At 37.2% G+C, this 12,624-nt stretch overlaps 1 protein-coding gene across 5 annotated transcripts in view; it reads right to left on the bottom strand.

The window, feature by feature from the left end:
* The window catches only part of SENP6 (SUMO1/sentrin specific peptidase 6), a 131,361-nt gene that overhangs the window by 85,779 nt on the left and 32,958 nt on the right, over positions 1-12,624 (bottom strand). For 4 of the 5 annotated variants that reach the window (XM_018052876.1, XM_018052877.1, XM_018052878.1 and 1 more), the window contains exons 2-3: positions 11,828-11,921; positions 9,863-9,923 (exon numbers count right to left, since the gene is read on the bottom strand). The exons of the other annotated variant lie outside the window; for it this stretch is intronic. In XM_018052876.1, coding sequence (XP_017908365.1) covers positions 9,863-9,923; positions 11,828-11,921 — 155 coding nt within the window. The remainder of the gene's footprint in view (positions 1-9,862; positions 9,924-11,827; positions 11,922-12,624) is intronic. 5 annotated transcript variants of the gene reach the window in all.

Here is a 12,624-nt window from a genome sequence, read left to right as displayed (position 1 = left end):
GAATTAAAATACAACATATAAATTATTTCAGATGCATGGCACATCTACTTTTATGTAATAAATAATTTTATTTTCTTTCATTTTACTCATATTCTTGGTAATCTACATCAAATTATTGGGAGAAAAGGTGTAAACAAGTGAAGTTCAAGCCATTTATGACCATCTCATGGATTAGAGTACTACTAATTCAGTCTAAAAGTGAAAGTGAAAGTTGCTCAGTCCTGTGTGACTCTGCAACCCACGGACTATACTACACAGTCCATGGAATTCTCCAGGCCAGAATACTGGAGTGGGTAGTCTAGCCTTTCTCCAGGAGATCTTCCCGAGCCAGGAATCGAACCAGGGTCTCCTGCATTGCAGGAAGATTCTTTACCAACTGAGCTATGCAGGAAGCCCCAATTCAGTCTAGAGGCCCCCTCAAAACTTTAATTTTCCTTCCCCTCTAACCCTCAGTTTCCAGGTGGCACTAGTGGCAAAGAACCCACTTGCCAGTGCAGAGATGGTAAGAGACATGGGTTTGATTCCTGGGTCTGCAAGATCCCCTGGAGGAGAGCATGGCAACCCACTCCAGTATTTTTGCCTGGAGAATCCCATGGACAGAGGAGGCTAGTGGGCTACAGTTCACAGGTCGCAAAGAGTCCACATGAAAAGCCCTAGGTGGATTACAAAGTCTCAGAATTCTCACAACCATCCTATAGTTATATGCAGACCTAAAATCTGATATTCTAACTGCTTTAATATGGGCTTCCCTGATGGCTGAGCGGTAAAGAATCTGTCTGCAATGTGGGAGACCCAGGTTTGATCCCTGGTTCAGGAAGATCCCCTAGAGGAGGAAACGGCAACCCACTCCAGCATTCTTGCCTGGGAAATTCCATGGACAGAAGAGTCTGGCAAGTTACGGTCAATAGGGTTGCAAAGAGTGAGACGCGACTGACCAACTGAACACACACGCACGCACTCTAATTCATAGGCCATAGGCTGTGGGCCAGATTTGGCCTGTGAGTCTTGGTCTACTAATCCTTGTATTTTAGCATTAATCATTAATAACTAATAAGCATCCAGTTACCAGAATATAAGCTCCACCGGAATAAGAAACTTGTCTGTTTTGCTCTCCATCATCTAGAATACTGTTAACAATACATATTTTGCTACACAATTATTTCATTGGGACTGCTAAATGTGCAAAAGTTTAGCAGTGTATCTTCCACCCAAGCTTACTGCACATCACAACGACAATTAAAAAAAAAAAAAGTATTCAGGAAATTTAGCATCTAAGAATTTCAGAAAATAAGACAGCATAAATGAATCTATTAAATGATTAAAGACATTAAAATATATGTTAAAGGTTCTGAAATTCTTAAAATTGAAATGGAAACAAATAGTGCAGAAAGAATAAGACACTATGAAAAACATAAAATTTTAAAAGAGAATCAATAGTTCTACAAATTATATTTAATTTGTTTTTAAAAAAACAAAAATAAATGACTAAACAGCACATTAGGTATGGCTGAAGATAAAAGTGAACTGGAAGACACAACTGAGGAAACTATATAGAATACGGTACAGGAATGATTTTTTTTTTTTTGGCCCTTTATCTCTTTTCTTTTACACATAAAATATACATTAAAGGTCACAAAAAAAAAGATGGTCTAATAATACCTAGTAAAATTAGTTCCAGAAAAAATGAGGAAAGGCAATATCTAGATAATGACCAAAATTTTTTCAGAATTAATAAAAAATATGCATCCTTTATATAAAGAGGCACAATGAAACTGCAGGAACCCAAAGGCAAAGAGATTATTCTGTGAAAGAGAAGGGGAAGAATACTAAAACACTTTGAACCAAAATAAAGGCTTTCTCCTAATTCTACATTCATTTTCAAATACAGTAAAGGGGCTACATTAGTTTAAACTAATGACCCATAAGGACCTATATATTACCCACATTATTAAAGAGACTTTCTTTTACACAAACTTTCTAAGGGACCAACAGATATGGATCATTTTAAGAAAATCAACTCCTACTGTACAACTGGGCTCATTTCACATACTAGCAAGGTAATGCTCAAATCCTTCAAGCAAGGCTTCAGCAGTACATGAACTGAGAAATTCTACAAGATGGGCTTACAACGGCAGAGAAACCAGAGATTAAACTGCCAATATCCATTGACGCACAGAGAAAGAAAAACATCTACTTCTGCTTCACTGACTACACTAAAGCCTTTGACTCTGTGGATCAAACAAACTGGAAAATTCTCAAAGAGATGGGAGTACCAGACCACCTTATCTGTGTCCTGAGAAACCTGTATGCAGATCAAGAAGCAACAGTTAGAACTGGACATGGAATAATGGACTGGTTGGTTCCAAATTTGGAAAGGAGTACGACAAGGCTGTATGTTGTCATCCTGATTTAACTTATATGCAGAGCATATCATGCGAAATGCCAGACTGGATGAAGCACAACCTGGAATCAAGATTGCCGGAAGGAATATCAATAACCCTAGATATGCAGAGGACATCACCCTTACGGCAGAAAGAGAAGAAGAACTAAAGAGCTTCTTGATGAAAGTGAAGAGTGAAAAAGCTAGCTTAAAACTCAACATTCAAAAAACGAAGATCATGGCATCCAATCCCATCACTTCATGGAAAACAGAAGGAGAAAAAGTGGAAACAATGAAAGATTTTATTTTCTTGGGCTCCAAAATAACTGCAGACGGTAACTGCAGCTATGAAATTAAAAGATGCTTGCTCCTTGGAAGGAAAGTGATGCAAACCTAGACAGCATATTAAAAAGCAGAGACATCACTTTGCCAACAAAGGTCTGTACAGTCAAAGTTATGTTTTTTCCAGTAGTCATATACAGATGTGAGACTTGGACCATAAAGAAGGCTGAGCGCTAAAGAACTGCTGCTTTTTAACTGTGGTGCCACAGAAGACTCTTGAGAATCCCCTGGACAGCAAGATCAAACCAGTCCATCCTAAAGGAAATCAGTCCTGAATATTCATTGGAAGAACTGATGCTGAAGCTGACACTCCAATACTTTGGCCACCTGATGCAAAGAACTGACTCACTGGAAAAGACCCTAAGATTGAAGGCAAAGGGGGCAACAGAGGATAAGATGGTCAGATGGCGTCACCCACTCAATGAATTTGAGCAAACTCCAGGAGATAGTGAAGGGCAGGGAAGCCTGGCATGCTGCAGTCCATAGTGGCAAAAAAGTTTGGACACGACTTAGTGACTGAACAACAACCACTTTAACACTTTCTTAAAATTGATTTAAAACGCATTTGTAGAAAAGGCATCATATAATATCTCCTTTCCCATCTTCACTTTCACAGTAAACTTCTTCCACTTTACAAAAGACATAATTCTTACTGTATTGAGTCTAAAAACCTCATGAAAAAAACATTTGTAAATACTGGTATCTGGAACCTCTTTTGGCACTATAGTAGAGTTTCCTACCTTTCCCTGTTTTATATATATTTCTGTTAAAACTGAACCTATAGTTAAAAACAGTATTCTGGACCAACTTAGGATTTTCTTAATGTAACTATTCAATATAATGTAAAATAGAAAAGCAAAAGTGATGAAAATTTTCATTCAATGACTTTATATCTCTACTTTAGTTATTATTAAGAAAAGCACTGCCCCAAGGAAAAAAATCATGTGAGAACAATGAAAAGAAAGCCCTCCCCACCCCACCCAAAAAGTTGAAATTTGCACACATTTATTACAACCAGGTAAAAAATTCAGGTCAAAACCAAGACTGTATTTTTCTACTAGAATTCCATGGTAAAACGTCATCATGAGGAGGGAAATTAACATGTATATTTGAAATAAAAACAGAAAAAAAAACTACTTATTACAGATCAATAATATATCTGATTTAACTGATGGCCTTGTCAAGTTAAGTGATGTGAAAGCATTTTCCACAGATCACATGAACTAAATATGCAGTTCCAAAATTTAAGAAAATATACAAAAACAGAATATTTTACAAACCATATGGGCAAAAGCCAATTAATAACGAGCAAGATTTCAGTATTTTCAGTTATTTCTGAGATCATCTGGTTAAAACAAAAGGAAGTAACAAATATAACTACTAGCTACACATTAAGTACTGATAAAGCCTTTTTAAAATATTTCCCCCAAATTCAGAAAGACAACAAATCTAAAGACTGGATTACAAATTATGTTAAGCTTTCAAACTTACGTTACATTGCTATGTGATTTCTTTTTTTTTTTTTTTTTTGGCTGTGCTGGTTCTTCACTGCAGTGCACAGGATTCCAGTAGAATCCTGGAATTGGCAGCCTCTGGAGCATTCAGGCTCAGTAGTTATGACACAAGCTCTCTGTTGCATCACGCAGGCTTAGTTAGCTGCCCCACATTACGTGGGGTCTTAGTTTTCCAACTGGGGACGGACCAGGAATCCCTGCGTTGGAAGGACTGGACCACCAAGGAGTCTCTGCTATGTGATTTCTGCCATTTAATCAAAAGGAAAGAACTGAGTGATAAACACTATAGCAATTATCACTAGATCCATCTATTATGTGACCAAGATTTCTCAGCACTTATATCTAAAAAAAACATAAAATTACTGTTGGAAGTTACAGCACAGCAATTAATATTTATGGATACATAAACTAAATGAATAAGGGAAGAAAATAGCAATGCCATCCATTTTAAGAAATACATTTCCAATATAACTCTTGGAAGGAATGATGCTAAAGCTGAAACTCCAGTACTTTGGCCACCTCATGCGAAGACTTGACTCATTGGAAAAGACTCTGATGCTGGGAGGGATTGGGGGCAGGAGGAGAAGGGGACGACAGAGGATGAGATGGCTGGATGGCATCACGGACTCGATGGACGTGAGTCTGAGTGAACTCCAGGAGATGGTGATGGACAGGGAGGCCTGGGGTGCTGCGATTCATGGGGTTGCAAAGAGTCGGACACGACTGAGCGACTGAACTGAACTGAATCGGTTTAACAATTATAAATTACACGTTTATTAGTAATTATAAACATAATTTAATCTAGTAAAAAAATGAATATTTAACTTTTAGCGGCAAGATCACTAAATATTAAATTTCAATAAATGTATATATCTTTTTATTCAGTAAACATATTTATAAGGTATGATAGAGTAATTAAAATATTTTAAATTGCATAAAAATATATCATATGAAGTTAAAATACATATATAGGGACTTCCCTGGTGGTCTAGTGGCTAAGACTCCACACTCACAACTCAGGGAGCCCAGGTTTAACCCGTGGTCAGGGAACAAGACCCCACATGCTGCAACTAAGAGTTCACATGCCGCAACTAAAGATCCAGCATGCAGCAATGAAGACCAAAGATCCTATGGGCCTCAACTAAGACTGAGAGAAAAAAGCACAATATGAATTTTCCAACTGTTAAAGAGGAGATGGCATACATACTTTTTAAGTTTTTTAAAACTGAAATATAGTTGATTTGCAATTTTGTTGTACATGTATTTTTAAAATAGATGATGATGAATATCAGATCTGAACTATCTTTAGAGATCATAGGATACACAGTGTCGTCTAAGTTTTATTTTTAAAATATCAACATGTACATCCTCAAAAATGTGTAACAAGGCAAACACTTTAATTTAAAAAAGGAGGTGGGGCAGCGTATCTGCAAGAGAAAAAAAAATAGTGAAAGTGGCTCAGTTGCGTCTGATTCTTTGTAACTCCATGGACTACATATAGTCCATGGAATTCTCCAGGCCAGAATCCTGGAGTGGGTAGCCTTTCCCTTCTTCCCAACCCAGGGATCGAACCCAGGTCTCCCACATTGCAGGCGGATTCTTTACCAGCCAAGCCAAACCTCCCAAATCAAAAACCTAGACTGAGCGCGCATCCGTCTCAAGGCCACGCCTACGTGGAGTTCGAGAATCCGGAAGAGGCTGCGAAAGCGCTCAGGCACATGGACGGAGGGCAAATTGACGGTCGGCAGATTACGGCCAGAGCCGTGCTGGCCCCCTGGCCCCAGCCACCCCCTAGGCGACTGAGCCCTCCCAGGAGAATGCAGCCACCACCCTCCACGTGGCGCAGGCTGAGGAGGAGCAGGTCGCGTTCCCCTTGGGGCAGATCCCCTGAGCGCCAGCGACCCCGCCCCCCCCCCCGCCGCCCCCGCCACTGGAGCGGCTCCAGCTCCAGCTCCTTTCGAAGCTATAGGAAATCTCACTGAAGCAACCCAGTCTGATGGAGAAAACCGAGAAATCAATTGCTTTGAAAAGGCAAAAGAGAGAAGCTGAACAAACTAATAAACTCTTTATTGGTGTTTTGAACTTTGAAACTGCAGAAGAAAATCTGAGGAACTGTTACCAGCAGCGGGGAGAACTTAAGAGACTGTGTGGTCCTGAGGGATCCTTCCAGCCAAAGATCAAGACTGTGTGGTTTTGTCACCTTTTCTTCCATGACCGAGGTGGATGAAATGCCCACCGGACCCCATTCCATTGACGGCATAGTGCTTGAACCCAAACATGTGTCCCAGAAGTAGCATCTGGACAGCGGGGTGTTCTTTGGACACTGAAGAAACTGTTTGTTGGTATTCAGCAAGATACTAAGGAACATCATCTTAGAGATTACTTTGAGAAATATGGAAAAATGGTACCATTGAAATCATTACTGATAGGCAGTCTGGCAAGAAAAGAGGCTTTGGATTTGTGACTTTTGATGACCTTGATTCTGTGGACAAGACTGTGTTGCCGAAAAACCATACCATCAATGGTCATCATGCAAAAGTCGCAAAGGCTTTGTTGACATGGGAAATGCAGCAAGTCCAGGGTTCTAGAAGTGGAGGAGGAGGCTGCTCTAGTTTGGGGGTTTATCCTGGTGGTGGTAGTGATTTGGGACTAGCATCAGGATGAGAAAGTAACTTCTGGGGAGGATCTGATGCATATGGAAATGGTCCTAGTTTTAGGGGTGCTTATCATGGGGCTGGAAAAGGGAGAGACAGAGGGTCTGTCTGGTGGTGAAAGTCCCACATCTGGCAACCATAATTGAGGCTGCAGAGGTGGTCATGGCAACAATGGAGGAGGAAATTGTAGAAGTGGAATTAACAATGACTTTGGAAATTATCAGCAGCAATCTAATTACAGTCGATGAGGAATGGAAACTTTGGTAGCAACTTGAGGGCTCAATATGGTGAAGGAAACTCTGGTCCAGGAGGCAGTGAGGGATGTGGGGGTTGGGAGGGCGAAGCCAAAACTGAGCTTCTTCCTGTTTGCCCTGGGCTTCACTGTCTAAATAGTGGAGGATGAGAGCCCAGGGGTAACTGGGCCGCTTCAGGTTATGAGTAAACATGCAGTGATATGGCAGAAGACACCAGAGCAGGTGCAGAGAGCCATTTGTGAGTGAACTGAATTATTTAAGAACATTGCCTTCCTGTAGAGGAAAAACTGTATGGAAAATGCCTTTGAGGCAGTTTCTTAGCTTAACTGTTTTTTTCTAGTGATCTTTGTCAGAGTGTAGAAATGTCACTTCTTTGATAATGTTAAATTTGTTTAATATTAAACATTTTGTTAAATGTTTGTAAATTGTTAACATTTCTTTATAAAATGTTAAGTTTTTAAAAACCTTTTGCAAGATTTTTCTCAGTTTTTGAAAAGCTATTAGTCAAAAGTATGCTATAATGAAACATATTAATAATATTGTTCCTTAAATTTTAGCGTGTAGAAATTATTATATGAAGCAGTTGTACAGTTATGACTTAATAAAGTAATTCTAAAGGAAAAAAAAAAAAAAACCTAGACTGAGAAGAACCTCTTGCTTATCAACTAACATCTATAATATCTCTAGTACATCTATTCACTGGACTACTACATAGCAATAAGTAGCAATAATATAGAGCCTATATAGAGCCTATCCCTTCTCCAGATCTTCTCTGGGTTGGCCCAGGAATCAAACCAGGGTCTGCTGCATTGCCAACTGAGCTATGAGGGAAGCCCCTATCTAGCAATGAAACAGATGATAAAGATATCAAAATACTTTGCTATGGAGTGATCTTACAGACCACACTACCAAGTAAAAAACCAAACAATGCTGAGAGTTTCTTCAAGAAGGGTGGCATATTCCACTGTTAAAAAAAAAAACAACAACAGCAGCGGAAGGCTAAGCCATATAATATTTAAAGCAGGTCACCCATGGGTAAGAAGAGAGAAGGGAAAAGAGGGAATCAGGACAAAAGTTAGACTTTTCTGAATAAAATTTCTTTGCAGATTTGACTTGGGAACCATGAAAACATCTTTTGCGTAATTATAAAATACATTAAATTCAAAACATTTTTTAAAAAGCATATCCTCAAAGTAACAAAAAAAGTTTAAATAAATAAATCAGCATAACTCTCACCCAACTGGTAGAATTACAAACCAAGAAAAAATAATTTCAAGTGTTTTTAAAACACAGTAATTTTAATACACATTTTTAGTAGATAAACCTAGTGAGATATGCCACCAACAAGGAAATAAAAAGACTTTAAATCATTTTATTAGCAACTATATTTGTATTGATATTGTGAAACTATTTGTCTAAAAGGATAAAGCAAGTAAGTTACTAAATTAACATCATTAGGAACCAAGACACTCAACCCAAAAGCTATGAAAGAAAAATAGTGCTGTATTTGAAAATGTTAAGAAAATACCTTTTCTCCAAGGCAATAACCACCAAAAGTGAAGACAAAAAATTAGCGGAAAAAAACTAGCTTGAATTACTAATAACTATTATTAGTATCACAGCAGTCGGCTAGTTTCTCTAAAATACCATTATTTTGTCAAATCTAAGAAACTATTAAAAGATACATTATTATTGTCTATACTAATGTACAAAACATTTTTAACTCAACAAGAGGCATCCAGTTAGATTTCAGAGATGTCAAAAATGTGGGAAAATGTGTCTGAGACTCAACATAAAAAGAATTTCTACAAATCAATAGTATTCCAAAGACCAAATGGAAAAATGGGCAAAAGATATCAAGTAACAATTATCAAAAGGGAAATAAATGGACTATACATATTATGAGTGAGGTATTCAAACCACACTCAAAAGAAATACTAAGTAAGATTACACTGGGATACTATTTTTTATTGCAAAGATCAAAAGGATGATAATATTGTTAAAGTGTGAGGAAGAGGCATGCTCGGACATTGCTGGTGATAGTCTAAACCAAGTATAACAAAATTAGAAATGGACCTGTCCTGATATAGCAGCTCTACTTCCAGCAATTAATCCTGCAGATATGCTGATAAATGTGCAAAATAACCCATACAGAGGCTAGTTTATGCAACATTATTTTAAGTGGGGGAAGAAGACTGATAGAGCCTTCCATATGTTGGTGTTGGATAACAACAGTATATCATACACTGGAACACTATGCACCTACTGAAAAGAACGCTGCTGCTGCTAAGTCGCTCAGTCGTGCCCGACTCTCAGCGACCCCATGGACCGCAGCCCACCAGGCTCCTCCGTCCATGGGATTTTCCAGGCAAGAGTGCTGGAGTGGGGTGCCACTGCCTTCTCAGACTGAAAGGAATGAGGGTGATTTTAATGGACTCTTATGGTTGGTCTCTTAAGATATATTAATTTTACAAAGTAAAACTACAAACAGTGTGTACAATATACTACTGGTGGAGAAAGAGTAAGAAAGTGGGATAAGAATACAGATTTTCTTTGTGATAAATAAAATATTGCTGATGAGATAAACAAGCAGCTAGGAATACCATCTGTCTCTGGGATGGGAAAGTGGGTGGCTTGGACTTGCAATCAAAAATACAAATCTTCTGATGTATTAGTTTTTAGTAATAACCTAAAAAAAAATTAAAAAGTAACACTTGCCTTTTTTCCTTTTGAGGTTTCAGAATCCTCATCTTCATCTACACTGAGTAGATTTGCCTCACTACATAGAAAATAAGGGGAAAAAAATCTTAAGTGACAATTACAACTCATATATTAAATTCAGAAGTTTTATTCTCCTTGTTCACCTAATACAGAGATCAGCAAACTTTCTGTAAAGGGCCAGAGACTAAATATTTTAGAATTTTGCAAGCCATATGGCCTCTGAAGCCACCACTCATCCTTGCTTTGCAACTGAAGTATGAAAGCAGCCACAGACTAAACGTGCAGCTGTGCTCCAAGAAAACTATAGCAAAATCCAATGATGGCCCACACTGGGCCCACTGCCATTGTTTACTGACCTCTGCCATAAATGAACACATAGCTTTTGTTTTCAACTTAACTATAGATTTCATCTACTTTCACTCATTCTTCCTTTCTGTCTTGGATTTTAAATTAGGGGGAAAGGACTCAAAACGGAAGTAAAGAAACATACTGTTAAGAAAATCTTAGTTGATTGAAAAAAAGTAATTTCAACGGTATTAACCCAATAAAACTGTTATACTTCTACCATTCTGAGAAATATCAAACCTTCACTGAGAATTATGGACCTCAGAGTCTAAAAAGCCAGAATGATGTATCTATTAACAGTTCATGTTAATCTGAACACAATGATAAACCAACTGTAATTTATAAATGAAGCATACAGAACAGGGAGCACCTTAAAAGACACATTTTTATACATGACAAATATTCTATCAAATAAAGTAAAAATAAATCCTTCTGAAGACAACTATGCTAAACTGTTTAGCTATTATAATAAAGATGTAAAATGTTTCAATATTGCTTGTATACAGCTTTTTAAATGCTCTCCAACAAACATTTTACAGAAATGTTTAAAAAGTGGTATATTTCTTAACATTTAAAGGTGGTCTACTCAATTTCTGATTTAATGCCAATTTGTCAAAACAACACCTAAGTAACAAACATCTATAATAAAAAATAATCAGAAATAAAAAGAAAGAAGACCATAAAATGCCAATTTTGAGTGAGAAACTTACTGGTTCAAAGTTCTTCTTCAAACAAAACTTAACTTCAAATTCAACACCTCACTGGTGAAGGCACGTAAAGCGGTAATGATGAATGGAGCTGTTGCCCAGACAGAAGAAAAGAACCTACAATACTTAGCCAATATACTCTGAAAGACTTCTTGCATAAAATTTCTAAAAAATACTTGCAGTTTTGGTAGAACTTAAGTGTATATATTTTTGTGTCTCTTAATTTGCTATTTGTTCTGGCCAGCAGAAACCAGATCAATAACCAAGAAACTAACAGCTATGCTAAATTTGTAATACAAATCTCATGATATTCAAAAAGTTGTATGAAAGCCATTTAAAAATTTACAGCAGTCACTCCAAGTACATTAACAGAGTATAATGAACGCTTCAATTAACTTCTGTCTGGGTCAACACCTGTGTTTAGCATTTATAGGGTTTCTACTTTCTCTGGTAGCAATCTATGATGAACGTGGTTGGAGATAGAGTCGGGGGGTTGGGGGGAGTTTCAACTGCAAAGGTAGACACTAAACTTTCTTACAAACTTCAGGAATCGTAATCTGGGTTCATTCACTCCTGGTAAATGGTGGCTTTTCTTATCACTACCTGAACAGAGTGCCATATTAAAAAAAATAACAATGTCTTTAATAGGAAATCCACAATATGGTCAACTGTTAATTATAAGATTACCTTTATAATATGTACATATTTATACATTGCAAAAGATGAAGAAATATAACTACATAATTATTTACCAATAAAACAATTGCTTTTTCTTTCCTTAATGCTACTGTAAGTCAATGTTTTCTAAGAATTTCATACTTTTAAAAATATTTCCATGGAATATAAATTGTTTTTCTAATGAAAAGTTTCATTCTTATAAAATATCTGAGGGGGTAAAAAAAATTCTTACTCTTTATCTGTATCTCCTTCACTTTCTTCTCCATGATCAAAGCTCCAATTATTTTTAAAACCTCCATCTCTTTTAGATTCTGATCTAGCCAAAGCTGAAATAAAAACAAACTCAGATAAGTATTCATTAATAGAGCTATTCAATATAAAATAAAATTGAGCATTTGCCAAATTCTTTTAGTCAAGATTTTCTTTTAATTTGTTTGCCTTTTGCCTACCGTCTCTAAGAGAAAAAGACCACATTAAAATCTGTTCATACACTTGACCATATGTGTGAATGTGCTATAGAAAAAAGCTCAAATTCAGTAAAATATAATAAAAAATGTGGACAGGAACATATGAATATGTATGAAGTACATAAAAATCAACCCTGTATCTCCATATTTGATCACTGGTTCTAGAAATTAGTAACTTAATTTGCTTGCCTTATTATAATGAGAACTAAATCCAGACCACCAGCCTTTAAAAGAAACAAACCAAGGTTTTTTGGGTTAGAATCAGGGAGAGCTCAATGTTCAACAAACCTCTCCAAATAAGAACACCAAACATGCTTAACCATGAGATTAAAATCATATAAATGCATGCCTGAAATATCCTAAAGCCATAAACAACTAGAAAGTGGGGACCTGAGAAATAAATGAAGTTGTGAAGGTGGCATTTGTCTTGGAGCCACATAACAAACCCTGAGGCCTAGAGCTTGGGAAGATCACTTCTGGGGGGCCCAGCAAGATGAAAGGTCAGCCTGAAGACCAGAAGGGCAACAATCCCACTGGCTGAACTAGTGCAGACAAGAAAGAG

Source organism: Capra hircus, chromosome 9, assembly GCF_001704415.2.
Source record: "Capra hircus breed San Clemente chromosome 9, ASM170441v1, whole genome shotgun sequence".
NCBI classification, from domain to species: domain Eukaryota; kingdom Metazoa; phylum Chordata; class Mammalia; order Artiodactyla; family Bovidae; genus Capra; species Capra hircus.
This window is presented reverse-complemented; position numbering and strand designations above follow the sequence as displayed.